The following is a 27,135-nucleotide window of genomic DNA, read 5'->3' as shown; positions in this document are numbered from 1 at the left end:
CCAGAGAGCCACTGATGGCCTGTGCGGTCGCCCTCGACACCAGTATCTGCAGAGGTGGTAGGAGACACTGCCATGGCCCTCTGTGTGCTTCGACACGACTCAGGTAGGGAGCCGCTGCCGGCCCGGCCCCTCGCCACGCCACCCCCCCGGGTCTGAGGGCCAGGTAGAGAGCGGGGGGCGGGGGGAGGACCCTGCAACGGGCCTTGCCCCTAGTCCCATTATAGTTTCAATGGTTGGGTGAAAGGTTTGGACTCAAGTGCACACAGAGTTGGCACCACCCAACAAAAAGCGATGAATACTTATTCACAGATTCCTCCCCCAGTCCCCCACATGGTCTGCAACTCTGTTAAAAATGCTGTGCTCCTTTTAATAAGGCAAAGGACAATCATATGCATGGAGAAACGGGTATGTGTAATTCTAGAGGACAGGAGAAACCCAGGACAGAGGGGAGGGGCAAGACCTACAGACCGAAGCAGCGTTTGACCTGCTGATGAGCACACCTGTCAAGCAAATTAGGAGGTCAAGCTGATGTAGCAGGTGAAGAATCTGCTATGACCAAATTAGGAGGTCAAGCTGATGAGCACACCTGTCAATCAAATTAGGAGGTCAAGCTGATGTAGCAGGTGAAGAATCTGCTATGACCTCTCTTGTCCTTCTCCACCATCAGGGGCCTCTTTGCCGGAAGGGTGCAGCTTCCAGAGTCTGCCACCCAGCTTTGTAGCCTCCTTGTCACAGCGGTGGTGGGAAGTGCTGTCAAGCCACAGGTTATTTACGGCACTCCCAGAGGGTCTTCAAGGCACGAGATGTTCAGAGGAGGTTTCCGATTGCCTGCCTCTGTGTAGAGACCCTGGACGACCTCGGTGGTCTCTCATCCAAATACTGACCAGGGCCAAGGAGACCGGGCGAAGCCTTGAACCATCCTGGTCAGGTCATAAAGGGATGCTATCGTACAAAAAGATGCTGGCAAAACCCATCATATAAATAGGTATAAATACGAATCGTCTCTCCGCTGCTCCCCGCCGGCCAAGCTCCATCAGAGAGTCGTGGCTGATTTCCCTTTGGAAGACAGAGCCTGTCTGAGACGCCTTTTCAAGTCCTGCATGTTTGGGGATTTGGGTCGGACCAGGTGGAGCCCTCTTCGTTTCTCCCCGTTGCAGCTGCCAATCATCCGGCTCATCTCCTGGCAAAGCTGCTGAAAGGCTTCGCGCACCCCTTCACAGTTCTCCCGCGCAGAGACCTCGGAGTAGGTGCAGCCCAGTTCGTTGGCCAGCTGGTGGCCTTCTTTGGTGGACACCTGCCTGGCTCGCAAGAGGTCTCCTTTGTTGGCCATCATCAGCAGCGGGATGTTGGCATTGGGGTGGATCTTGCGGACATGCTGGTGCAAGGGGCCGATGGCCCGGTAGCTCTCATAGTCCGTGATGGAGTAGACGAAGACGAAGCCATCCGCCCAGTAGATGGAGCGGTTGATCTGTTCCGGGCAGCAGATGCTGTCGCCCTCATCCTGACATCAGAACCAAGAAGAACACATGTTAAAATAAAGCAGGGAAGGAAGTGGAAGCCCAAATAATACTGGGCCCCACTGTAAGGTTTCAGAAAAAGATCCCAGTGAAGGAAAACGGAAGATTTGTATTCACTTACCATGAAGCTTCCTTCTCGGTGGTCCAGAGTGGGGCAGTCCTTGACTCCTTACTCCTGGGGAAAGCACCTCCCCCTTCCATAGGCAGGGCCGGCAAACTTTGATCCCAGAGGGGAGGGGCTTATCCTCTGATCCCCAGTCATACCGAAAGCCACCTCCGAGCTGCTGTAAATACACTTAAAAAATAACTCCTTCCCCCTCAGACAACCAGGGAATACCATCACAGCCACGGGCTTAAACAAATACAAACCAGTATTTTAACCATTAGAGAAAAGAAACAGCAACAGTCCGCCACATCACGTAATCATTTAGACCATATTCACGAACAGCTGAACAACTGCAAAACATAAAGGACCGGAAGTCGTGTCCAACAAGAGAGGGTGGGTAGGACTGCCCCACTCTGGACCACCGAGAAGGAAGCTTCACGGTAAGTGAATACAAATCTTCCGTTCTATATAGGTAAACGATGATCTCCAGAATGTTCAACTATTTCAAAAGATATCTTCTTCTGAACAGATGAAGGACAATGAAGAACATGTGACGTCTCTGGTCAGTTTTTCAACTGTTACATTTCAAGAAATTCATGATTTTCTTCTACATGTCAAAACATTACTGAGAGGAAGTTCCTGATGATTCTACACAGGGCAAAATGCTGTAGGATGCCAACCTCCAGGTGGGGCAGACATAGAAAAACACCACATTAGAACAAAAAACACAATACTATTATGCTACTATGTCTTCATATATTGATATAAATAATATACTTGAATACAATAGAGACCCTAGTGTATCTTATTCATTATACTACAAAAACATAAAGAACATTATATATCTAGTAGAAAAGTCCACAGCTACAAAGACAGGTTTCAATGCTGTAGACTATCTTGCTTCTGATGAGAGACTGATGGGAGATGCCGCAGTCGTCAATGATGAAAGATACAGCAGGTCTCTATTGTATTCAAGTATATTGAAGGCTGTGGAAGGCCGGTAGTTCAGCAGTTCGAGACCCGAGTGTGCCACATGACGGAGTGAGCTCCTGTCTCTAGTTCCAGCTCCTGCCAACCTAGCAGTTCGAAAGCAAGAACTTGCAAGTAGATAAATAGGTACCACTTCGGTGGGAAGGTCACAGCGTTCCCTGCACCTTGGTGTTTGGTCATGCCGGCCACATGACCACGGAAACGTCTTCAGACAGCGCTGGCTCTTCGGCTTGGAAACGGAGATGAGCACCGCAACCCTAGAGTCGGACTCGACTGGCTTTCGAGCAAGGGAACCTTTACCTTTATATTATTTATATCAATATATGAAGATATAGTAGCATAATAGTATTGTGTTTTTTGTTCTAACACGGTGTATTTCTACGTTTGCTCAACCTTGCCGTGTCTCCCGTGCGTTTGTTGCTGAACCTCCGGGTGGGGCCTAGAGGACTCCCGCTTTTACAACTGATCTCCACACTACCGAGATCAGTTCCCCTAGAGAAAATGGCGGCTTTGGAGGGTGGACTCCAGGGCTCTTTCTGTGGCAGGGACTCCTTTATATTAGGCAACACGCCCCTCATGTAGCCAATCCTCCAAGAGCTTACGGAGCTTTTCTTACAGGGGCTACTGTAAGCTCTCGGAGGATTGGCTGACTCTAGGGCCGTGTACCAGGCTGACGTCTTTCTTGCCCCCCAAGCCCTGTCCTTTCCAGGCTGCACCCCCCAAAACCAGGTATTTCCCAACCCAGAGCTGGTGACCCTACCCCAATGACCGCCCATCCACAACACCCGGGGCTCCTGACTCCGGCTGGGAAATTTCTGGAGATCTGGGGGCAAAGCCCGGGAAAAGTGAAATTTCGGGAGGGGGCTGAAGATCGCTCAGAATCGCAGCTGGCCCCCCAGGCTACAGAGACCAGTCCCCTCAAAGGAAACGGGCAGCTTCAGAGAGCGGACTTCGAGGGCACCACACCACGGCCGAGCCCCCCCCAGGCTCCGCCCCCAAATCCCAAGGAATTTCCCCAACAGGAGAGGGTAACCCTCAGTGCTCCCTCTAAGCCGAGCTAGTGTGAGCTAGTCCATGGTTTTTTAGCCTCCGGCTCACACATTTTTGCCTTAGCTCAGGAAGAAGGGCTCCAGAGCAAACTGACTGATGCCGCAGCCCAATCGCTCGCTCTCAACTTTAATGCCGGTTGCTCACAAAGTGGAATTTTTGCTCACCAGACTCCACAGCTTAGAGGGAGCATTGGCCCCAAGTAGGATGCAACAGAGTCTGCCCTCCAATGCCACCGTTCTCTCCCAGGGACTGATCTCTGTCATCTGGAGCTCAGTTGTAATACTGAGAGACCTCCAGGCCCCACATGGGGACTGGCAGCCCTGTCCGACACCAGACACAAGCGGTTACGTTTTTCAGGGGAGAGAGACATCTTGTCATCCTGAGGCTGGGCCTTCAGGCCGCCTCCATTACTGTGAAGGGAACCCTTTCAGCCACAGAGGCCATCTCTGCCCCAAACACCAGCACGGCCTACACTTGAAACTGCACCCGCCTTTCGTGCGCGACAGTCCCTCCCTCTGCGTGGCCCCCAAATGTTCTTCTGGGCGCTGTGCAGCAGGACGGACAGGATCTCGGGGGATCTTACAAGGCCCTGGGAACACAGCTGGCTGGCTGGCCTCCATCAGGGATTCTGTGCACAAAGCAGGCCAAAGGCCAGAGCTGACAGACAAGGCCCCAAAGGTCAAGAAGCTGCCCTGCATTCAGCTCTCGGGAGCCCACTTGCTCCACTGTTTTGATGAGACAGCACAGCTGTACAGGAGAAAGGGGTGGTGGCGAAGGGAAGGAGTGAAAGAAGGAAGGCAGGTCTACTCTACACACCAATGCAGGAAGCCCCCACCCTACCCTCTTTGTCCTTGGCCCTAAGCGACTTTCATCCCTGCCCAGGGACTTTCTGATGTGCACCCAGCACACCTTTTGCATTCCAACTCGAGCTTGCCAGAGCACCCTGTTTTGCTGGCTTCTCTGGGGCCCTGGCCTAAGGTTGCCAACTCTGGGTTGGGAAATTCCTGGACATTTGGGGGTGGAGCCTGAGGGGGAGGGCAGGGTCTGAGGAGGGAAAGGACCTCAGGGAGTTATAATGCCTTAGAGTCTCCCCTCTGAAGCAGCCATTTTCTCCAGGGGAAGTGATTTTGTCAGGGGTGTCGAACTCAATTGTTATGAGGGCCGGATCTGACATAAATGAGACCTTGTTGTGCCGGGCCACGTGTGTCATAAAAGGTAATGCCAGGTAGCGGAGATATAAACTTTATAAAGGACACAAACACAAAGGGTTTTTTTTACTTAAAACATGAGCACTCTTGCAATATTTTGCTTATTTAACAGTGTCTGACTGCTCTGACTTATTACATCAAAATCTTTGTGCTGTTGCAATCTTGAGTATGTTGTTCAGGTATGTATCTGTAAGCTGTACATCTATGATGATGCAGCAGCAGCAGAACTGGAAGAAGAAGCAGACGGCAGCCAGTTCCATTGAGGGCCTGATAAAAGCCCTCCGGGGGCCTGATCCGGCCCCCATGTCACATGTTTGACACCCCATATCTATGTAGTCCGGAGTTCGGTCCTAGTCCTGCTACCAGCAGTTCTTCTTTCTCCCCTCCCCCCCCCTCACTTGTCCACACTCTCCCAGCTGGTGTCACTAAACAAAACACAAGGGAAAAGTCCCTTTTCACACCTGGATGGCTTAGGCATCTAGACAACCTTTGCACGTTAAAGGCCAAATCTTTTTTTTCCTCTACCAGGAAATAAAATATTAGAAAGAGCAATGTGCTATTGTTTTTTAGAAAGGAGGGGGGGAACCATGAACTCACAAAAAGCACACCTGACAAAAAGGGGGGTCCCTTAATAGCAGGTTCAATTGGGGGGGACACACACACCATGATTTGTATTGGTACATCTCGGTGGGAGAAAGAACCACTGACTGTAAATCAGTATTTTGGAACAGATCTAAAGAAAACAGCGAAGAAACATCCACTGACTCCTTCAGTAACTGGAGGAAATGGATGCAATAATTCAAATGGAATGTGGCAGAATGCAAAATAAAATGCTAGTAAGTTATTTTTAGAGGACACATCTCCTTAATCATTTAATTTTAACCGCACACCCAAGAAGTTACTGCTTTTCAGTCAGCAGATATCAGCTGACAACTCCCCTTATCTCTTTGCTTTTGGCCTCTTTTGTTTAAAAAACCCAACATTTTAGGCACAGTTTTGCTTGACCAGTTCCCCGGAACTCCACAGCACAGCAAAATACGCAGCCATTCTGACTCCAGCTAGGAGATTGCTGAAGCATGCTTGTCAGAGTTCCTGCAACCCTGGGTCAAAATGAGAAACTCTCAGCCTAGAGTTTGGCTTGGATATTTTCTGGACTGCTGGAAAGTGGTAGGAGAGAGCCGTTTTTGTTCAGAGTGCGTATACATACTCCCCCCACCCCCGGCCTTGCCCTAACAATAGCCTTTGATGAAACAAGTTTTGTGAGATTTAGAGGCAATAAGTTTTAATAGGATAATGGAAGTGAATAAATATAACAGAGCTGTTATGCCGCTTTCACTCTTTTTTTCAGAAATGGAAGGCAGCTGTAGAGAGGGCGTTTGAGTCTCATGTGAGGAATAACCGGGGGGGGGGAACTTTGGGTGAAAGACGGGTTCTGATTACCCTGGGCATGTGAGGATGCATCAGAGACAGGTCAAGAGGGAGAGGAAAATACCCCCCCGGGGGGGGGGGAAGATGGAACTCGTAAGTGGTGCCCAATTTATGACTCTTTAGGTTAGATTTTTTTGGGGGGGACTAAGAACTCAGAAAACTGGCCATGCTAATTCCCCCTTTTAGGTGCAATTATATGACATAAGTATACCACTAAGTTCTACTTCTAAAAGATTTTCCATGTAAGAAAATGACTAGAACTTTGAGGAAAATATAACCTAGCTCAGCCCTCTTTAAGTACTGCTAATTTTGAATTTGAAGGGTTTAAAAAAACAGGGGAGCATTCAGAAGTGTGAGGTTCCCCCCATATCCATCCTACCAGCTTCTTCCCAGCCTTATTCAGCTGCATGTGCAAATCCAGCTCCCATATCTTAAGAGAGGGGAGTTCCATTTGTAAATACATGTCTATCCATCCATTTAGTTTTCCGACTTTCCAAAAAACTTTTATCCTGTATTTATCTTACAAAGCCTAGACCGACTTACAATACAATTCTCTGTTTAAAACATCAAAGTGTAATGAATTTGCACAACAGAACAAAAACTAACGGAGAGAGACAGAAATGGGACCTGGTGATGAATACACAAAATCTCCCAGACGTGGTTCAACAAGACTGCAAGACTGTGTCCATTAACTTCAATCCTTGCCGGAGTTGGTCCTAAATGCCCAAAGGGAGGAGTTAAAATGAGTTTTCTGAGGGACAGTTTCAGAGGAGAGCCCTAGAACAGCCAGATTCGAGCCAAATAGCACCTTAGAGACCAACACAATTTTCAGGGTATAGGCTGGACTTGAATCTTGTTATTCTGGGGGATAGCACCCCATAACCTTGGGGCTGTCTCATATTACTGTCACCTGTTGTACATCCAAACAGCACGATAGAGCTCAGAGCTTCTTCAGTAGGGCTGAACTGAGATGCTAAAATGGTTGCCAGCAGTAAAATGGGGACCAAGGGCAAGAGAAAGCCTCCAACTACACTTTTGAGCATCTGCAGCTTGGGCAGCCATTTTACCTCCAACGAAACAAAGGGCGTGTCCTGGACCTGCAAGGAAATCTGCTCTCCGTCGATGGTGAATTTCCTGGAATACAAGGCCCCTAGAAGAAAAGACGGATCGTCATGGAAACACCAAACAGACAGCAAGTTTTCTACCCTCTGGTTGGGCTGACCCAAACACACCAGCCAACTAGGAAGTGCCTGGGTTGCCAAAATTCCCAGGGTAGCTGACTCACCTAGAGCAACATTTATAGCAATGCAAAAGCAAAACCCCTGCTCTGTACTTTTGGGGGTCATCTAGGTAAGGGCAGCCTAACAGCTCGTTGGTTGGGTGGTGTTCTAGGTGACCCCGGGGGACATTATTGAGAGGCATTCGATTTCAACTGGCCACACGGCATGCACAGATACAGTGGAGAAGTGACACGCATTTTAGAGTCAAAAGCAAGAAAGCAGGGCCTCAGTCAAGTGGGGATTCTTTTAACATGCTATTATCGTGCTCAATTTATGGTAAAACATGGAGCACCTTCAAAGCCTTATACAGCCTGGGACCAGCATACCTAAGGGACCATCTCTTCTCATATACGCCTCGAAGAGCGTTATGCTCTGAGAGTCAACATCTCCCGACTCCCGGCGATCCCTGGCCCCCACCTGGTGGAACACGCTCCCCACTGAGATCAGGGCCCTGCGGGATCTTACTCTGTTCCGCAGGACCCGCAAGATGGAGCGGTTCCTCCAGGCTTTTGGCTGAGGCAGGGGGCGTCCACACATGCCCCCCCCCCCAAGGTTGCTGTCTCCCACCCACTGATAGCTGGCCATACCTACCTTCATCAATGGGCCAGATTCTCCCTACGGCAAGCTGTGATTATTGATTTGATGTGGTTATAATGGGTCTTAAATGTTATTATATTTATTGAAATGTAACCCCCCCTGAGCCCGTTTACAGGATGGGCGGGATATAAATGCGAAATAAATAAATAAATAATTCAATCAGGGCATAAAAAGAAAACACACGTGCGCTCTCTCTCGCTCTCTCTCTCTCTCTCTCTCTCTCACACACACACACACACACACACCTGGGCTAGCTCTGGCTCCCAGGATGTTGCCACCTCTGCAAATCACTCTATCTGCACAGTGCAAAGGGTTACCAAGACAGGTGCACAGGGCCAATTAAACAATAGAATAATTGATTGCAAAATTATCTATGAAGGGGGGGGTCAAATATAACGGGGGGGGGATAGGCTGGTAGGGGCCCAGGCACAAGGAGTCTGCTCTGCCCTGTTTCTCTCCACCCCTTGGCATCCTTGATAGTGGGGGAGGCTGGGATGCCCAGTGTAATGGGACAAAATGGGGTAGATGTGCAGCTGGTGACTTCCTTCACAATGGAATCCCCCACAGAGCACTGTTTCTACGGGAGGGGACATTAGCCGTTTACTTCTATGGGGGGGGGGAGAGGAAGAGAAGGAGAAGAGTAGTTGGATTTATACCCCACCCTTCAGAGTCTCAGAGCGGCTTACAATCACCTTCCCTTCCTCTCCCCCAACAGAGAGAGCCCTTTCAAGGACTGCTCCTGAGAGAACTGCTCTGAGAGAACTGTGACTGACCCAAGGACACCCAGCTGGCTGCATGTGGAGGAGGAGTGGCGAATCAAACCTGGTTCTCCAGATGAGAGTCGTGCCGCTCTTAACCACACCACCAAACTGGAACAGGGTGCAGCATCGGGGTGGGTGGAGGAAGTAAAATATGCCCCCAGATCCAAGTGACTGTTACAGTTTGGGCAGGCTTTGCCTTTTCCTAAATGGTGTCTCTAATTGTAGCTCATTCATTTGTCTGACGGGATTCGGTGGCTTCTATTCATCTCTATGGCAAAGAGTTGCAAGTGGGGCTGCCAACATCCAGTTTGGGCCCGGAGGCCTCCCACAATCACAGCAGATCCTGCAGGCAACAGAGATCAGTTCCCCTGGGGAGAAAGGGCAGCTTCGGAAGGTGGATTCTGCTGAGCATCCTCCCCTCCTGAAACTCTGCCTTCTTGAGGCTCCACCCCCAAATCTCCAGGAATTTCCCAACAAGGAGTTGGCAACCCTAGTTACAAACTGGGTGGGCAGGGGGCAGGCTGTGCTGATTTGCAGATCATAGAATCACAGAGTTGGAAGGGACCTCCAGGGTCATCTCGTCCAGCCCCCTGCACAATGCAGGAAATTCACAACTACCCCCCCCCCCCCCCCCCCCCCCCCGTGACCCCTGCTCCATGCCCAGAAGGTGGCAAAAATCCTCCGGGATCCCTGTACAAACAATTGCTTCCTGACCCCAAAGTGGCGATCAACATTTCCTTGGACGTGTAAGGAAGGGCCATGAGAACTAAGCACTGATGCAACCCTCCCTGCCCTCCCTCTCAGGATCTGATGCAACCCTTCCTGCCCTCCCTCACAAGATCTGCCTAAGTTCACACAATTAGCATTGTTGTCAGATGGCCATCTAGCCTCTGTTTGAAAACCTCCTGAGGAAGTCGGTTCCACTGCTCTAACTGGCAGGAAGTTCTTCCTAATGTTTAGCCGAAAACTCTTCTGATTTAATTTCAGCCTGCTGGTTCTGGTCCAATCTCTGGGGCAACAGAAAACAACTGTCCGGCAGCAGCCTTAAAGCGTTTGACCTGCAGGCTGCTAAACCGTCTTCCGACCTCTGCCAAGTCAGATGAAGGCACCCATGGAAGGTTGCTCAGGTGAGAGCAGAGTTGCCAAAAGGTGCCAGGAAAATTAAGGCCAGAGGGGCTTCAGAAGGCAAAGCCGCAAAGGGGACTTGTCCAGGAGATGCAGGAGTCGGTGAGAGACGGACTCCTTGGGAGAGCAAACAGGAGAAGGTGAACAGCACGTATTGATCAGAAATAGCCTTGCTTTGATGGAATGAGGATACCATTTGACACAGCCCAGATTTCTTCTGCTGCTGAAACCTTTCATGGCAAGGAGCTAAACAGCATCCCTTGGTAAACAGGACTCCATTAAGTCTCTATTAAAAGGACAGGACATTTTCGCCGCAGCCCCCCCCCCCCACCTGCAAACTGAACTGAAGTGGTCACTTTATATAGTATTCCCCATGAAGATGCCCACATGCAAAAGCCTCCTGTCTATCAGAAGGAAGTCCCTTTAGCAAAGGACTCCTTTCCCCAGGCAATGTTAATCTTGCGTCTTTGTTTTCAAGCTAATTAATATTACTTATTCTCTTGGGAGATGGCTGGTATTCTCTCTGGACATTAACAATTCAGATGTCAGTTCTTGTTCTCTTGGAGAAGCACTGGGCTTCCGGACTGTTTTCTATTTTGTAGAGATGCAAAAACCACTGCTCTTTTTTTGTTCATTTGGGATTATAGCAGCACAACTGTGAAATGACAGTCATTCAAAAGAAAGCGAGCAGCGGCTTTCTTCGTCTGGAATATAAAATATACAGTACTTAAGTCTCATCCCCAAACAAGAGGTGATTATTTATAACTAGCTCATGAACTTGCCCACCAGGTGAGAAACAGGAAATTATTACTTACGCTGAAAGAATGCGGAAGTTTACTTAGGCCCCGTTCACACAGAGCATTTGCTGTGCTGAAGGCACGAAAGTCCCGCGGATTTTCCGGGTGCAATCACACCGGAACATCTGGGAGGCGTAGCACACCCATGGTGTCCTCCCGAAGATGGGCAGTAAAAAACTACCTGGGACAACCTACAGGCAAATGGTTTGCCACGGGCTGCATGCGGACTCCATGGGTGTGATCGCGCTGGCGCGCGGCTTCCTCCCCCGTGCCGCGGGGAAGCCGCCGTCGCGTCTGATCGTATAATTGCGCATCAGAATGCGACGGCGCAAATAGGCACGCCTCCCCCCTGCATTTTCCGGCACGTGTGGCCGGGGCCTTATTTATTTATTTATTTAATTCATACCCTGCCCTCCCTGCCAAGGCAGGCTCAGGATGGCTTACATAAAGATATAAAACGATTAAAACAAGAATTAAATAAAATCAGAGCAGTACAATCACTGATAAGATCCCGCAGGGCCCTGATGTCCTCTGGGAGCTCATTCCACCAGTGCGGAGCCACCACCGAGAAGGCCCTGGCCCTTGTCACGGCCAGCCTGGCTTCTCTGGGGCCCAGTAGGGCCAAGCAGTTTTTGGGACCCCGATCATAGTGCTCTCTGGGGAACATGGGGGGACAGGAGCCTTTAAAAAAGCCTCAAAAGCACTTTGACTGTCCACATAAGACAGCTGGGTGCTGCAACTGCATTTTAAAAAAATCTCCACAAATCAAATGCAAAAGGATATGGGAAAATGCCACAGAAAACACTGGAGTGCATCAGCTTGCCAACAAAGTTATCTGGCTTGACCGTGAAACCTGAGTGAGCAAATAATGACAATTCCAAATTAAACGGCCAATGTGGAACTAAGTGTGTGAAACAAAGATCGTCCAGCACACTAGGGGCAATTTCTCACTAGAGCTGCCTCGCAGCACAGCCGCCGTTTGCCCCGACACAAACATGTCAATTTCACACCCGAAGCTCCGGGGCTGCATTTTGACTCGGGGCTTCGCCCGATTTCCTCTGCAGTTTTGTGATCCTGGTTTTTGAGGATCATAAAACTGCGGAGGAAATCGGGCAAGCCGCGGGTCAAAAGAACACCCCTCTGTGATCGCAGACCGTACATCTGCTATAGATAACTGCCTGTTTTCAGCTTGTTTCCATGCCTGCTGTAGGGCTGATGGCTTAATAAAAACAATATGCCGTTCCCAGCCCTCCTTCTCTAGCAGCAAATGACTGGCATTCTTGGAGCTCAGACTCCTGCGTATTTCTCCTCAGAGTTCAGTGCCTGTGAACTGACTTATGAGTGCGCTGGCAGAGGAAAAGGCTGCTGGAAGCCCGAAGCAACCCGACGAGCTTTGTGGTAACCCTACTACCATGTTTTCCCCCTCCCATAAGGTTGTCAGAGCCCTCTTTTCTGGCAATTTTCTCCAGCAACTTTTGTAGCTAAATCAGAAGCGTCAGCTGCAAAGGGTCCTTCTGTTCCACGCCCTCACCTGGATGGCCCAAGCTAGACTGATCTCGTCAGATCTCGGAAGCTAAGCGAGGTCATCCCTGGTTGGTAGTTGGATGGGAGACCACCAAGGAAGTCCACGGTCAATACAGAGAGGCGGGCAACGGCAAACCACCTCTGAACACCCCTTGCCTTGGAAACCCCATGAGGGTTTCTCATAAGTCAACTCTGACTTCCCGCCACACACCCCGTTCCAGAGCTGCATCTCCATGATGGGGGAATGCACAGCCTAAACGTTTGTTTGCAATGCTGGGGGTGGGGAAGTGGCAATTCTGTGAGCTTCTTGTGTCAGGGGAAGGCGCCACCAGTTGTGGGATCCAACCCATAAACTGAATCACGGAGCAGTTAAAGTGACTGCCCCACTGTATTAAAATGCCACACCCACATTCCATCAAAGCAACGAAGAATCCTGGGAGCCACAAAGACCAAAGAGAAGCTCCTGTGCATGAAAAGCCACTTGGCAGATGGCAACAGGATTTTATCCACAAATGTGTGTGTGTGAGAGAGAGAGAAACAGGGGGAACGTGGTACACTTTGTGAATGGCCTCTACCCTGCAGTACACAGGTGGCCAGTACGGTTGCCAACAGACCTTGAGCAAAATGTCCTGTCGCTTTAACAAAGGCTTAATGTGCAGAATTAAACAGTGGAAGATTCCCACGGCATGGAAGAAAATAACATACGAACACATGAAACTGCCTTATACCGAATCAGAACACACCCACCCGTCCCTCAAGGTCAGCATTGTCTCCTCAGACTAGCCACGGCTCTCCAAGGTCTCTGGCAGAGGTCTTGCACATCATCTATTACCTGATCGTTTCAACTGGAGATGGTGGGAAATTGAACCTGGGACCTTCTGCATGCCAAGTAGATGCTCTGACACTGAGCCACAGCCCCTCTCCAACATCACTTGGTCAATACCGTCCCATTAAGCCTCTATTAGAGTCAGTTTGGTGCAGTGGTTAGGAGCATGGACTCTAATCTGGGGAAATCGGGTATGATTCCCCACGCCTCCACATGCAGCTGCTGGGTGACCTTGGGCAAGCCACAGTTCTCCCAGAGCTGTTCTCTCAAGAGCAGTTCTCTGAGAGCACCCTCAGCCCCACCTACCTCACAGGGTGTCTGTTGTGAGGAGGGGAAGGGAAGCAGATTGAAAGCCGCTCTGAGACTCTGAGTAAATGGCGGGGTATAAATCCAATCTCCTCTTCTTCTATTAAAGGGACAGGATACTCTTATCTCCAGGTCTGTTGGCAACCCAACTAGCCAGCGCAGCTCTTTCAAATCTGCCAAGTCACATTCCCATTAACTTCCGCTAGTCAGCAACCTCACTCCCGCACGTACCAGCTGAAGCTTCCAGGCAATCTTCAAAGAAAGGCACAGAAAGAGAGCACACTGCAACAGGCCAGCCGAGACGTAAGGGCATGGATAACTGAAGCCCAAAGGCTGCTGCCGAGGCATCAAACTAAGCTGGCCAAAGGGGTGCTGACAGGCCGCAGAGTGTCAGCAAGCTGCCATTCTGTTTTCTGTGACCTCTGTGTACATAGCTTTACCCTGTTGCACCCGGTTTGTTTCTACTGTCCTGCTTCTGTGCTGGAATGCCTAAGATAACTACTGGTGGATGTGTGGGGGAGAAGATGCTGTAATGCTTGCCTATTGCTATCTCATGAGAACTGCACCTGTGTTTTGTCTGATGTTCTGCCTGGTTCCCATGGACTGGGCGCGCAACCGTTGCATTAGCCCGCCAGCGGGAATGTTATTCATTGGATCTGTGTCTGTTTGAATTTCCTTTATTATGCTCGCCCTACCTGTGTATCCCCAGTTCTAACAAAGAACGTGTTTGAGTATGTCTTCAACGCTTTGAAATAAATTTTGCTTTTCTTGAGAACGTGGATTTATTCTCGATGCCTGGGGATCCAACACAGAGGAAATCCAGGTCTCCATCTGGAAGCGGAGATCTAAACAGCCACCGCAAGCCTCTTCCTCAACAGCTTTGGGTGTCGTGTATTACTCCAAATGCCGTTTTCGTGTTCGCCACCTTGGGGATCCTCTATGGGTGGAGAGGCGGTTTTAACATGCTTTTAAATAAATGAACAACTGCATGACAGGCAGAGACTCAGCAGGGGATGCTTCTCCCAGCAAAAAAAAGGTTCACCAGCTGAATGCTGACCCTGCACATCCCAGCCACAAAGCCTCCTAAGCAACGGAACCGACTCCCTTTGGCCAGCGAGTTCCCAAGAGGGTGGGGGCTTGTTCAGGCAGAAGACCGTACCCTCCGAGACAAACATCTCTCCTGGCCCTGCTCCTCTGCCTTTGGCAGCAGCCCCATGGGCAGGAAACGCGCGAGTGTGGCTTTTTCCATTAAGAAATGGCAGTTTAAGGGGGCTGCCATCTAGGGGGAAGAGTTTCGGGGGGCGGGCGGAGAAACTGTGGGAGCTTTGCAGCAGAGGACAACCAGCCCTGGTCGGCTCCTTCTCAAAGGAAAGAGAAAGACATATTTTTTGGGGGGAGGGGAATCAGCCAAGAGCACTCCCCAAGGACGAGGCTCGCTGTGGCAGGGCAGCTCTGTGCAATTATTCTCACGTCAGCCCCGTTGCTGTATAAAGTGTGTGTACAACAGGAGGCTCCTTCCCTAGTATACTGCACAGCAAGCAGTAAGGTGGTGGGGGTGGCAGGCGTCTCGCCCCCCCCCCCCCCGTGTTCTCTTGTTTAAGGCGGTATTTCCCCAGGCCCAGTTTCTTCCAGACCTTGGAGATGCTGGAAGAAAGGGGGAGACTTGAAGTCCCTTCACCTACACCCTTCCATTTATGTTACAGACAGACCTCTCAACCACTCTGTTTGGCGTAGCGGTTAGGAGCGCAGACTCTAATCTGGGAGAACCGGGTTTGATTCCCCACTCCGCCACATGCAGCTGCTGGTGTGACCTTAGGTCAGTCACAAGTTCTCTCAGAGCTGTTCTCTCTCAAAAGAGCTCTCTCAGCCCCACCTACCTCACAGGGTGTCTGTTGTGGGGAGGGGGGAGGGAAGGAGATTGTAAACCGCTCTGAGACTCCTTCGGGTAGTGGTGGGGATATAAATCCAGTCTCTTCTTCTTCTTCTTCTTCATTTTATAGGTGCATCTAGAACCATGCGGTTGCCTTTAAGATGCCTAAATTGGGAGACTGGGGAGGAGGGCAGAGGGCGAGTCTGGATCCAGGGGGCCCCAGATTAGGTCCTTCCACGTCCATGAACTGAGGAGTCGGCCTCAGGTAAGACGCCTTCTTGGTCTCGCGCCCCTGCCCCCCAGCACCTGGAAATCTATATACTACCAGCCACCCATGCCCCTCATCTGTGGACAGCTCAACCCATGGATCAGGGCCTCGTAGAGGCTAAGCAGATGGTTCTGCACACTTAGGGGACTCCCCAGGTATGCAGAAAAACCTGAAATGGTTAAAAACTACACGGGGAGGGCTTCAATTCCTCCGGAAGTAAAACAGCATTCTTGGCACAAGTGCAGCGAATAAACTTACCTCCAGCAGTTGAAGGAGGTTGGGAGCTGTACTGGGTCCAGTGGTGGCAGCAGTGTTCCCTCTAAGCTGAGTTAGTGTGAGCTAGATCACAGTTTTTTAGCCTCTGGCTCGCACATTTTTGTCTTAGCTCAGGAAGGAGGGCTCCAGAGCAAACTAATTTATGCAGTAGCTGAATCGCTCACTCACAACTTCAATGCCAGTAGCTCACAAAGTGGAATTTTTGCTCACAAGACCCCACAGCTTAGAGGGAACATTGGGTGGCAGCACAGCCCGAGAGCCCTCTTGGGCCCGGCAGCAGCGGCACTGTCCAGGAGCCGCACAAGACACGCTGCTGCTCTCTGTGGCTCATCTGCAGCAGCTCCGGGGGAATCAGTACAGTCTACCCCACCCCCACCCCCTCCATGAGCCACAAAGAGCTGGGAAGGGGAGACCATGCTGGTGCACCTGGAGCTGGTCCAGGCAAGCCACAGAAAGCCGTTGGGCAGCCCGGGGCGGCTCAGGAGGGGGGGGGGGAGATGGGATTCCCCCCCCACCGTGAGTCTCATGGGCCTCCACTTGTCAGTTATATTTCCAAATCTCCAGGACTTTAAGATGGTAGCCCTGCACATGACCTACTGGAACAGTGGCCTGTAAGCATCTAAACAGTACAAGCACTATATAAATCCCGAACATTGCTAGTACTGTTTTCTGGATCCCCTGAGAGCGTGGGTGCTGTTGCTCTGGTGGTGTGTGCCCGGAGGCCACAGCATCTCTGAGCACCAGCCATGGTGGTTTCAGCGAGCGGCTGGGGAAGAAAGGCCGATACCTGAAGGTGGCCTGTTTCCCAGCGCTCACAAAGGACAGCTTCACCATTCCGGCTGAAGAGCAAACTTCAGACATTTAATTCTGGGTACAAGCTCACCTTGTGTGTGTGTGCCCCCAGAAGCTCACACCCAGAATTGAACGTTGTTGGCCTTAAAGGCGCCACAGTTGGCAGACCAACTGTGGTGACCCCACTGAATCTGCTGTTACGGGGTTAGCAATTTTACCTGAGCATGCTGCCAAGTGAAAGACTGGAAGATAAGGTGCTCCAGAATGTGGCAGGCCTCACAAGGTTGCCACGTAGAGGCACGTTTCGAAGAAATGCTCGTCGTGCAATAATGACAGGTTTGGAAAAAATCCACAGTGGTGTCTTTATCACATCACGTAAAAATGAGAATCTGGCTGAACAGTTTGCCAAACGACTGCAATGAGACAATCTTTGTTTGCCAATTAAGTCAATAGTACCTAGCAGTTCGAAAGCAAGAAATTGCAAGTAGATAAATAGGTACCACTTCAGTGGGAAGGTAACAGCGTTCCGTGCGCCTTGGTGTTAGTCATGCCGGCCACATGACCACGGAAACGTCTTTGGACAACGCTGGCTCTTCGGCTTTGAAACGGAGATGAGCACCGCAACCCTAGAGTCGGATTCGACTGGCTTTCGAGCAAGGGAACCTTTACCTTTTATCAGTGAAAAGCATTGTGCATATAAATGGCGGTGTAAACTGTATAAGGAGCTGCGGTGGCTCAAGTGGTTAAGACGCTGAACTGCAGGCTGTGGAAGGTCAGTAGTTCAGCAGTTTGAGACCCGAGTGCCGCATGACGGAGTGAGCTCCCGTCTCTAGTTCCAGCTCCTGCCAACCTAGCAGTTCGAAAGCGAGAAACTGCAAGTAGATAAATAGGTACCACTTCAGTGGGAAGGTAACAGCGTTCCGTGCGCCTTGGTGTTAGTCATGCCGGCCACATGACCACGGAAACGTCTTTGGACAACGCTGGCTCTTCGGCTTTGAAACGGAGATGAGCACCGCAACCCTAGAGTCGGTTTCGACTGGCTTTCGAGCAAGGGAACCTTTACCTTTAAAGGCATTAGCAGGTACTGTGCTTTTTAAAGTCACCTCCTAATTTCTATAGATCAGGTGGCAGTTAAAGGCTCTGGAAGTACAGCTGCCAACCTCCAGGTGGGGCCTGGAGTTCTCCTGGAAATACAACTAAGCTCCAACCTACAGAGATCCATTCCCCTGGAGAAGATAGCTGCTTTGGAGGGAGGACTCTGTGGCATCACACTGCTGCTGACCTCCCACCCCTTCCCAAACCCCACCTTCCCCCACGCAATGCCCTCAAATCTCCAGGAATTTCCCAACCTAGAGGTGGCAACGCTCACTGGAACAGACCACACAAGGCCTCTTATCTGATCAGCCGGCAACACCCATTGGATCAGCAGAATCTTCCAGCCTTGTGTTTTGCAACTGCTCCAGAGCAGACACCTGTCTTCTGGGCTGGCTTTTTTAATTGAGAAAAGGTGTTCAGTTCCATTATTGGCACAAGACGGAAAACAGGATGGAGTCTGCCCTCATTTGTTCAGCTGACGCCAGCAAGATTCTTTGATCCCGTTTGCCAGGCACACTTCTCTGATTCAAAGACATTCCCCCCCAGTCCTTTTTCCATTAAAGTGGATATAATAGTGACTAAAAATAGAGACGGTAAATAACAGAGCTTTGATTTATCACTTTCATATCTTCAGCCAATTAACTAAAATATGCACCTTTTGGATGCCTGAAAAATACTTCTTCTGCCTGCAAGTTTTAGAAGGGCACAAAACCAAGAGCAAAGAACAGAAGGGGGGGGGGCTCAAAGAGAACCCCAGAGGTCTCTGACTCACAGTGCAATCCTGTGCAGAGTTACACTAGTCTAAGGCCACTGAAATCAATGGGCTCATTCTGGAGTGACTTTGTTTAGGACTGCACTGTCGGTCACCTCCGGAAGCAAACCAGCGACACCAAATTCTTTTTAAAAATACTTTCCGCTTCCTTTTTAACTTTAATAAGCCGCTGAAATACATAAACAGGCTATCGAAATCAATGGAACTGACCGCAAACGCACATACGAAAAAAGTTTCAGGTGGGTAGCTGCATCAGTCTATAGCAGTAAACAAAATTCGAGTCCAGGGGCACGCCCATCCCGCTCCGAATCTGTTGGGCTACCTATACTAGACCACGCCTGCGTATTCGTTCCATGCATCCATCTGCAAAAAGTCTTGTTGACACTCGGGAGAAAAGACACCCAGCAATGCTTCTTAGTTGGGAGATTCGGGTGGGCAGCCATGTTGGCCTGAAACAACAGAATAAAGACCAACAAAGTTTAATTCTGGGTCTAAGCTTTTGCGTGCATGCGCAGTAATTCAGATACAGACGTGTACCTGCACATGAAAGCTTGCACTCAGAATTAAACTTTGTTGGTCTTGAAGGTGGCCCAGGACTAAAACTTTGTTCTTTTTGTTGGGAGATCAGTCTCCCCTGTGGACCAATCCCCCCCCCACCATTCACTTTGGGCCTCTGGCAACTGCCCTACCTCACCACCCTCTGTTAGAAAGTGGACTTACCAGTATTGGCCTCGTAGTCTCCAATAAATCTCTTTGTGAGAAAGCGGACAATCAAGGCTGCAAAACAAGGATCCAGGTTAGGGTCTGAAACAGCTTGCAGGTTTCAAGGTGTCATTTAAAAATTCTCTTTGCCTCCTCCAAATATTCCTGGATCTCATCAGCGCTTGAGGAGGACACATGAGTTCAGCAGTGAAGAGTCCTCAGAACTGGACCCAGGCAAGGAGACAAGAGACCCACAGCAAAGGGCGCGTAGCCTCTCGCACACATGCACCGTTCTGTAAACATTCTGTGACGGAGGGGGCATCCCGTCCAAGAAAGCTTTGGCTGGAATAAAGTCCCGTTAATCTTTAAAGTGCCACAAGACATCTGTTTATTTTCACTTACTTCTTCTATTATTATCTTACTCTTGAACTGTCAAACCCTCCATTAAAACAACCCCCCCCAAAAAAACCCTAGATTTGATTTTTTGGGGCTGAGCCATCCATTTTCCAGCAGCAGATGTCTACTTGCTGCAAAGTAGAGAATTGACTTCCGGGGCTCGTTCATGCACACTTCTATATAATATACTTATGTGCAAGACTAGATCTAATGGGTGGAAATCACAAGGGAGTCGTTACCGACTAAATATCAGGAGAAACTTCCTAACTGTAAGGGTGGTTGAGCAGTGGAACAGACTGCCCCGGGAGGTGGTGGATGCTCCTTCGTTGGACGTTTTCAAGCGGAGGCTGGACGACCATCTTTTGGGTATGTTGTAGGGCTATCTTTCGGCTGTGCTCCTGCAGAGTGCAGGGGGTTGGACTAGATGACCTGCAAGGTCCCTTCCAACTCTAACATTCTATGATTCTATGAAATATATGCTGGCCATACTCTAGGGTTACCATATTTTGAAAAGCAAAAAAGAGAACACATTTCCCGACTACTTCAAACAAGTGATCACTATGACAAATCTCCTTTTCAATACCCCTACTCCTTAAGTGGTGGTAACAGCTACTAACTAGGAATATTCCTAACTTTTCAACCCCAAAAGAGGACATTTTCATCATTAAAAAAAAGAGTCCGAAAGAGGACAGACACACACAAAAACCCTAGTCATACTCACATGCTGCTTTTTAAAGCATACACTTCAAAAAAAGCATGGTGGGCAGAAAAACCCTCAGAATCTCTTGAAATGAAGCTTTGAAGAAAAATGAATCAGAAGATTTTACTTTTAGATTCCTTGTCCCTGGCCTTTTTGACTGTAACTGTCAAGGCACACTGTGAACCCTTTTACAAATGCATTTCCAGTATTACAAGGGCTAGAAACTTAATTTTTTTAAACAATTAATATCCAAAACTCTCTGGGATTTGACAATAGCCCATAAATCAGAGAAATTGTCTCCCAAGCCCTGATCAATCAATTTCTGTGAAATATGAGAAATCGTTTTAGGTCTACAATATGACAATCACATTAGGGACGTACAGCAAATTAAACCACAAATACTACTGATTTTAGTAGAATTATTCATGAGATGTTCTATCTGTCTGGAACAAAGTTTGAGTCCAGTGGCACCTTAAAGACCAACAAAGTTTTATTCAAAGTCTAAGGTTTTATGTGCATGCACACTTCTTCAGATACAATGAAATGGAAATGATCAGTCCATACATATAGGTAGAGGGTGAGCTGTATATTAGCATACAGCATAATGAAGATGTTTTATGGATTCAAGGAGCAATCAGGAATAACAAGCTTACTTTATATGGTTACCATATGTTTGGGTTTAACGGGGGGAGGACAGTGAAAGAAAGAAATATCTCAGAATTGGAGACTGATGCCAAATGCATCCTTAATTCTGGGATGCTGGGAGTAATTAACTGAGACCCTGCCATTACGCTCCATCCAGCTCCTCTCAGCATGGAGGTGACATTATGGCTGTTTAGAGTTATATCCTCTGTCCCCAAACCAGAAAAATCCACTCCAATCTACTATGCCAAATTACATTACATTCTACTATTCACTATGTTACATTACAATCTACTATTGTAATCTGTTATTCCAAATAAGAAATAAAATAAAATAAAATAAAGAGGATGTATGGCCCTTCTGGGGGATTGGTGAGAATACAGATGTAAGGGCTGAATGAGGTTAGCATATGTAGTGAGATAAGAAACCAATATCCCTGTTAAGTCCTGGGGATTCCACTGTTCAATCAGTCAATTTTTATTATGGTTCATGACCAGCACATTTCAATTTAAATGAATTATGCCAAAATTGAAAAGCTTTTAAGAAAGAAACAACAGTGAAATTTACAAAAATGAATAAAAACGCTATAATTTTTTTTAAAAATCAAGACTGATGCATGAAAGTTAGACCATGGAGAACACTTATTTCATGCCCTGAATACCATCTATAATAGTTCCTTGTGAATTCTATAGGCTGCAGCAAGGCATCTGAAGCAAACATAAGATGAGGAATTGCATTAGTTAAAAACTTCATAGTTATTTCTAATGTAGGGCACGCAGGAAACCTGCCAAGCAAAGGTTGTAAGTTCTTCACACAAATTTCCTGATTAAAAACAGCAGTGAAGCCGAATATGCTCGATTGTCTCAAACGTGCCTGCTCCACAAGGGCAGACCCTCTCAGCCACTGGAATCTTTTTGTAACATCCCTCGACAACTGCAGAGGGGAAGATTCCATTGTTCTGAGTGTTGTAGTAAATTGCAACTCAGCAATTTCCCTTTCCAGCCTGTCCCTGAATTTCCTTTGCAATAAAACAGCAACTCTGAGGTCACCCACTGAATGCCCTGGAAGGCTGAAGGGTTCTCCTATGGATTTCTCTGTCCTGTGATTCTTGACGTCAGATTTGTGTCCATTTATCCTCTGGCGTGGGGTTTGACCTGCTTGCCCAACACGCTACCAACCTGAATCTATCTATCTGGAGTTATTCTGAGAGTTCAAGTGTAATAAATAATTTAATGTAAGCCCCTTGTTGGGTTGTGAAAATGGATTTTTGAGCAGCGTTAAACTTCATGCTGAAGCCGAGGTGGCTCAGAAGTTAAGATGCTGAGCTGCAGACTGGAAGGTCGGTAGTTCGGCAGTTCGAGACCCGAGTGCCACATGGTGGAGTGAGCTCCCCTCTCTGGCCCCAGCTCCGGCCAACCTAGCAGTTTGAAAGCAAGAAATTGCAAGTAGATTAATAGGTACCACTTTGGTGAGAAGGTAACAGTGTTCTGTGCGCCTCGGCGTTTAGTCATGCCAGCCACATGACCATGGAAATGTCTTCGGACAGCGCTGGCTCTTCAGCTTGGAAAAGGAGATGAACACCACCCCCTAGAGTCGGATTCGACTAGCTTTCGAGCAAGGGAAACCTCTACCTTTACCTTAACTTCATTCTACACAGATCTTCTCAGTCCATTAAGAGTAATTGCAAAGGGCAGTTGTAGATTTATTAACCAGAAAAAAATTCACATGATTGAAGTAGAAAGGGATCACAGGCCGGCCCTTTTGGATTTAAGTTAACAAAATAAACCACTCTGTCAGCTGCCAAGCTCCAGGTTAAATCTTTGCTGCGTTATTTACACTTCACACTTCTTGCCTTTCCGGCTCTACTCCAGGGGCCCTCAGCCTTTTGAAGCCTGCGAGGGACTTTCGAACTCTGGCACAGCACGGTGGGCGAAGTGAGAAAATGGAGGCTGAGCCAGCCACAAAATGGCTACTGCGGCACAACTTCAGTCCCAGAGTGGAGATCTGTCTGCTGTGGTGGCAGCTGCTGCCAAAGCAACATCTTAAAAAATCTGCACAGCCAATCCGAAGCCTTGCTGGGCAGAAGCCCCACCTACTTTTTAGAAACACTTGGTGGCTGCCAGACAGGGTCGCCAGGTCCCTGGGGGGGGGGCTTACCAGGAGCAGGACGGAGGCTCAGGCCACGTCTCTGGTGACGTGGTGGTGTCTGCTGTCATCGTGCGGGGTTGTTGCAGCGACACTCTGGTCTTTGGGCAAAAAGGGTTCTGCCATAGAGTTCTGCCCAAATACCAGAGTGGCGACTGCACGATGACGTCGCTTCCAGTACACGCTGGAAGTGTCACTGCCCCTTCACCAGCCGTGTAGCTCCTGGGCCTCCCTCCTGCCCTGGGTCAGACCCGCCAGGGGCCCACTCGTCAGCAGAAAGGGTGGGACCCAGGGGGCAGGCTGGCAACCCCAGTGCCAGGAAAGGTGTTGGCAGGCTGCCATGGTGCCCACAAGTGACCCCCGCTGTACTAAATGGCGTTCCCCCCCAGAGCTGTTCACCCCAGATGACTGGCTGGAGGACACCATCTACATGACACAAATGACCTTCATTTCCCAACCTTACCACCACGATCCCAGGTCTCTGTTTTCCTTGGGCACTGTGGACAGTGTTATTTTTTTCCTCCTTCCCCCCCCCTTTCTTTTCTTTTTCTGTAGTCACGTAGGTGTAACAAAAACCAATAAAACTACCCTGTTTTCAGGGGATTAAAAACCAAAACAAATCCCTATTCATGCGACCTCCTGAAACGGGTACTTCCTGAAAGCGCACCTTCTAAGGCAAAGTCAGGTACCCCCAGCCCTGAGTTCGTCTTGCAATGTTAACTTGCGGTGGAGAATCCTTGAGCGGAAGGGGGCGCCCCAGCCCTCACGTGCCCACCGATCCTCCCACGAAAATGCCTCCCCACAGCACAGGGTTGCCACTCTGGGTTGGGAAATTCCTGGGGATTTGAGGGTGGAGCTGGGGAGGGGACTCAGAAGGGATGTGACGCCACCCTCTGAAAATGCCAGGGTTTTTTCCAGAACTGTCGTCTGCAGATCAGCTGAAATTCCAGGAGAGCTCCAGACCCCACCTGGAGGTTGGCAACTTTACCCCCACATTCCTGGGAATAGCCCGCTTTTGCCCAGAGGCCACAGAGGTCAGCCAAGCTGGGTAATCAGTGGGCACAGGGAGGGTTAAACAACCCTCTTCCAGACAGGTGGTTTCCCCTGAAAATGCCACCCACAAAAACTTGTGCTTGCTGAGACAGCAGGTATGCCCCCCCCGCCCCAGTTTTCAACCTGTTTTCCAAAAAATCCTTGGGGATCCATTGTAGGGGGAGGGGAGGGGAGTCTCAGGGGTTCTTCCCTGAAGAATGAGGCACATTTGGGCCCTGCCGCCTGGACATGCCAGGCATGTTCTGCAGAGCACCCTAGGCTCTCATGGGCTCACCGGGAGGCCCCCAAAGTCCATGGGAAGTGCGTTGGGTGTCCCGGAATGTGTCCCCAAATCCTCTGTAATGTGTAGATGTGCAGGCCCGAGGCGCCCCACTACCGCCTGCGAGGATCTGGGAACCAGGGCAAATGGACAGTGGCAGTCATGTGACCAAGCCTTCCACCACCCCCTTGGCCCCCCTCTTCTGCCATTCTGCCCAGCACAGAAACCAGGAGGGCCGAGGTTCTTTCCTCCCATTCTCTTGTCCCGGGACAAGTCTGAGTGCCTCCTCCTTGGTCCTGCACCCCCAAATCCCCATTTCTATTAGGCTGCAGTTTTGCTCTTTACTTTGGTGTCGTTTTCTGTTTCCCGGCACAAAGTTTCCCCTTACAGGGTAAGCATTTTTTTTAACGGTGTTTGGCAGTCACTGAATCGTTGCTCTACTGTCAGTTATACAGACGAAGGCCCTGCACTGTAGGCGTAAAGAGTTGCTTATCAAACCCACGCAGCGTGCAAAACTCAATAAAAATGAATCCAGAAAGCCAGTAGTTGAAAATCCGAGAACCAAAAGCAGTGACGAAATCACAGCCTAATATGAAAATATACAAAATGGAGAACTTTCTCGCGCTCCCACCTCCTTGTGGAATTCTTGCTTAGCCCCGTGGAGAAAGAGGAGACGGGGGACTTCCAGCCACTTCTTGGCTTCCACTGAGAGTGACTTCCTCCCTCCCTCCCTAAGGCTGTGATCCTTCTGTTGCTCCCTTTCCTCCAATGAGGCAAGGCCGGCCCGCTCGCTAGGCGAGCTAGTCTTTCACCTAGAGCGCGGAACCATCATGGGGGCGCCGGACTGAGCCACCCAAGGGCCCTGCTACCGCCGCCAGCCCACCTGTGCCTGCCGGAGCCGCCCCGGTGTGAGCGGCCAGGCGCCCGGGGAGGAGGGAGGCGCTCCACAGTCTGCCCCCCGCCCTGCCAAAACCCCGGCTCCAACGGCCCTGCCGCCACCCGCCGCAGAGGAGCAGCCGCCTTTCGGAGCCTTCCCTCCTCTGCGAGCCGTCCGCTTTGCCCCACTGCCCGCAGGTCCAGGATACCACCGCAGACGCCACCACCGCCTCCCTGCCCAGCTGGAGCTGAGCCGCACGGCCTTCCCTTCCCCCTGAGCCGCACAGCCTTCTCTTCCCCCTTCAGGCCTTTCCCTTCCCCCTGAGCTGCACGGCCGGGGCTGAGCCATGGCCCTCGGTCCGCTGCCTCCGGCTGTCCCCCGTAGCAGCCCTGCTCGGTGTTCCTGCTCCCACCTTGCCGCCACCGAGGAGGAGGATCCCTTTGTTAGGGGTAGCAGCCGCCCGAGCCAAGCCGAGCCAAGTCCCGGAGGAGCCGCCAAGGGTGGGTAGTGAGCCGGGACTGAGAAGCACCGGCATGGGGACCTCTCCTCCGCCACCGAGCTGGCTCAAGCGGGGGGCACTGGCTGGGGGCAGGGAGGGACCTCGCCAAGTCTCGGGCAAGTGGGAAGGGGGGGTGCACGCGCATGCGTACCTCTCACAGCGCACCCAGGCAGGTCTCCAGGCTCCGTCGGGAGGTTGGCATCTGCGCTCGCCTAGGGCGCAGGAACACCTCGGGCCGGCCCTGCAAGGAGGGACCCCGAGACCCGGATGGCCCAGGCTAGCCTGACCTCATCAGACCTCAGAAGCTAAGTAGAGTCAGCAGGCAATGGTAAACCACCTCTGAATCTTACTAATCTTCTCCTACCCCTCATGTGGCGTGTAGGATTTCTTGCTTCCTGACCTCAATGGCTCACGCTAGCCTCAGACCCTGGAAGCTAAGCAGGCTCAAACCTGGGTAAGACTTGGATGGGAGACCACCGAGGAAGTCCGGGGTTGCTGCACAGAGGCACACAACGGACAACCATGCTTGCGTTGAAAACCCTACAGGCTCGCTAGACGTCAGCTGTGACTCGACGGCCCTCTTCACCATCAGGGACCCCAAAAGGCATTTTCTGAATCTCAGCACTAGAGAGTCCACTGCGCTTCATACAAGAGAGGTGTGCGCTCCGCATGTGACACGGCCCACCCGCTAGCAGGCAAAGGATGTTCACACTTTCTCCCAGCACGGGAGCTGCCCGGGTTGCCTCACCTGCTCCGGACCCACAGTCGACCTGGCTGGGACACGTTTCAGGGCACTGGCCAGGTCAGCTAGAACACACACCACCACCCCGTCCCTTTGGGGGGCAGCAAAGGGGTGAGCCCGGCCACTGCCATTCATGTGCATTCTCAGAGGGGGGGGGTCCTGCCTTGTGAGCAGTGTTCCCTCTAAGCTGAGTTAGTGTGAGCTAGCTCACAGTTTTTTAGCTTCTGGCTCACACCTTTTTGTCCTAGCTCTGGAAGGAGGGCTCCAGAGCAAACTAATTGATGCAGGAGCCAAATGGCTCACTCACAACTTTCATGCCAGTAGCTCACAAAGTAGAATTTTTGCTCACATGACTCCACAGCTTAGAGGGAACATTGCTTGTGAGCCCCCTCCCCCCCCCCCGCACTTCTATCATTCTGCAGAATGTGCAAAACTCCACATTTTTCAAAGTTATTAGAACTCCGGCGGGGGGGGGAGGGGGCTGCTTTGCCAGGGCTGGCTTGCTCACTAGGCGAACTAGGCGTTTGCCTAG

At 50.3% G+C, this 27,135-nt stretch overlaps 1 protein-coding gene across 1 annotated transcript; it reads right to left on the bottom strand.

Moving 5' to 3' along the window:
• Positions 1-396: 396 nt before the first annotated feature.
• LOC107118690 (ras-like protein family member 11A-like) lies at positions 397-19,365 on the bottom strand (the record flags this gene model as incomplete). The annotated part of the gene is made up of 3 exons (XM_015421050.1): positions 397-1,501; positions 7,367-7,449; positions 19,309-19,365. Coding segments are annotated over 3 exons (608 nt in total), but the record flags the coding sequence as incomplete, so codon positions are not given.
• Positions 19,366-27,135: the final 7,770 nt, after the last annotated feature.

Source organism: Gekko japonicus, unplaced genomic scaffold, assembly GCF_001447785.1.
Source record: "Gekko japonicus isolate JY-2015 unplaced genomic scaffold, Gekko_japonicus_V1.1 scaffold5441, whole genome shotgun sequence".
NCBI lineage: Eukaryota > Metazoa > Chordata > Lepidosauria > Squamata > Gekkonidae > Gekko > Gekko japonicus.
This window is presented reverse-complemented; position numbering and strand designations above follow the sequence as displayed.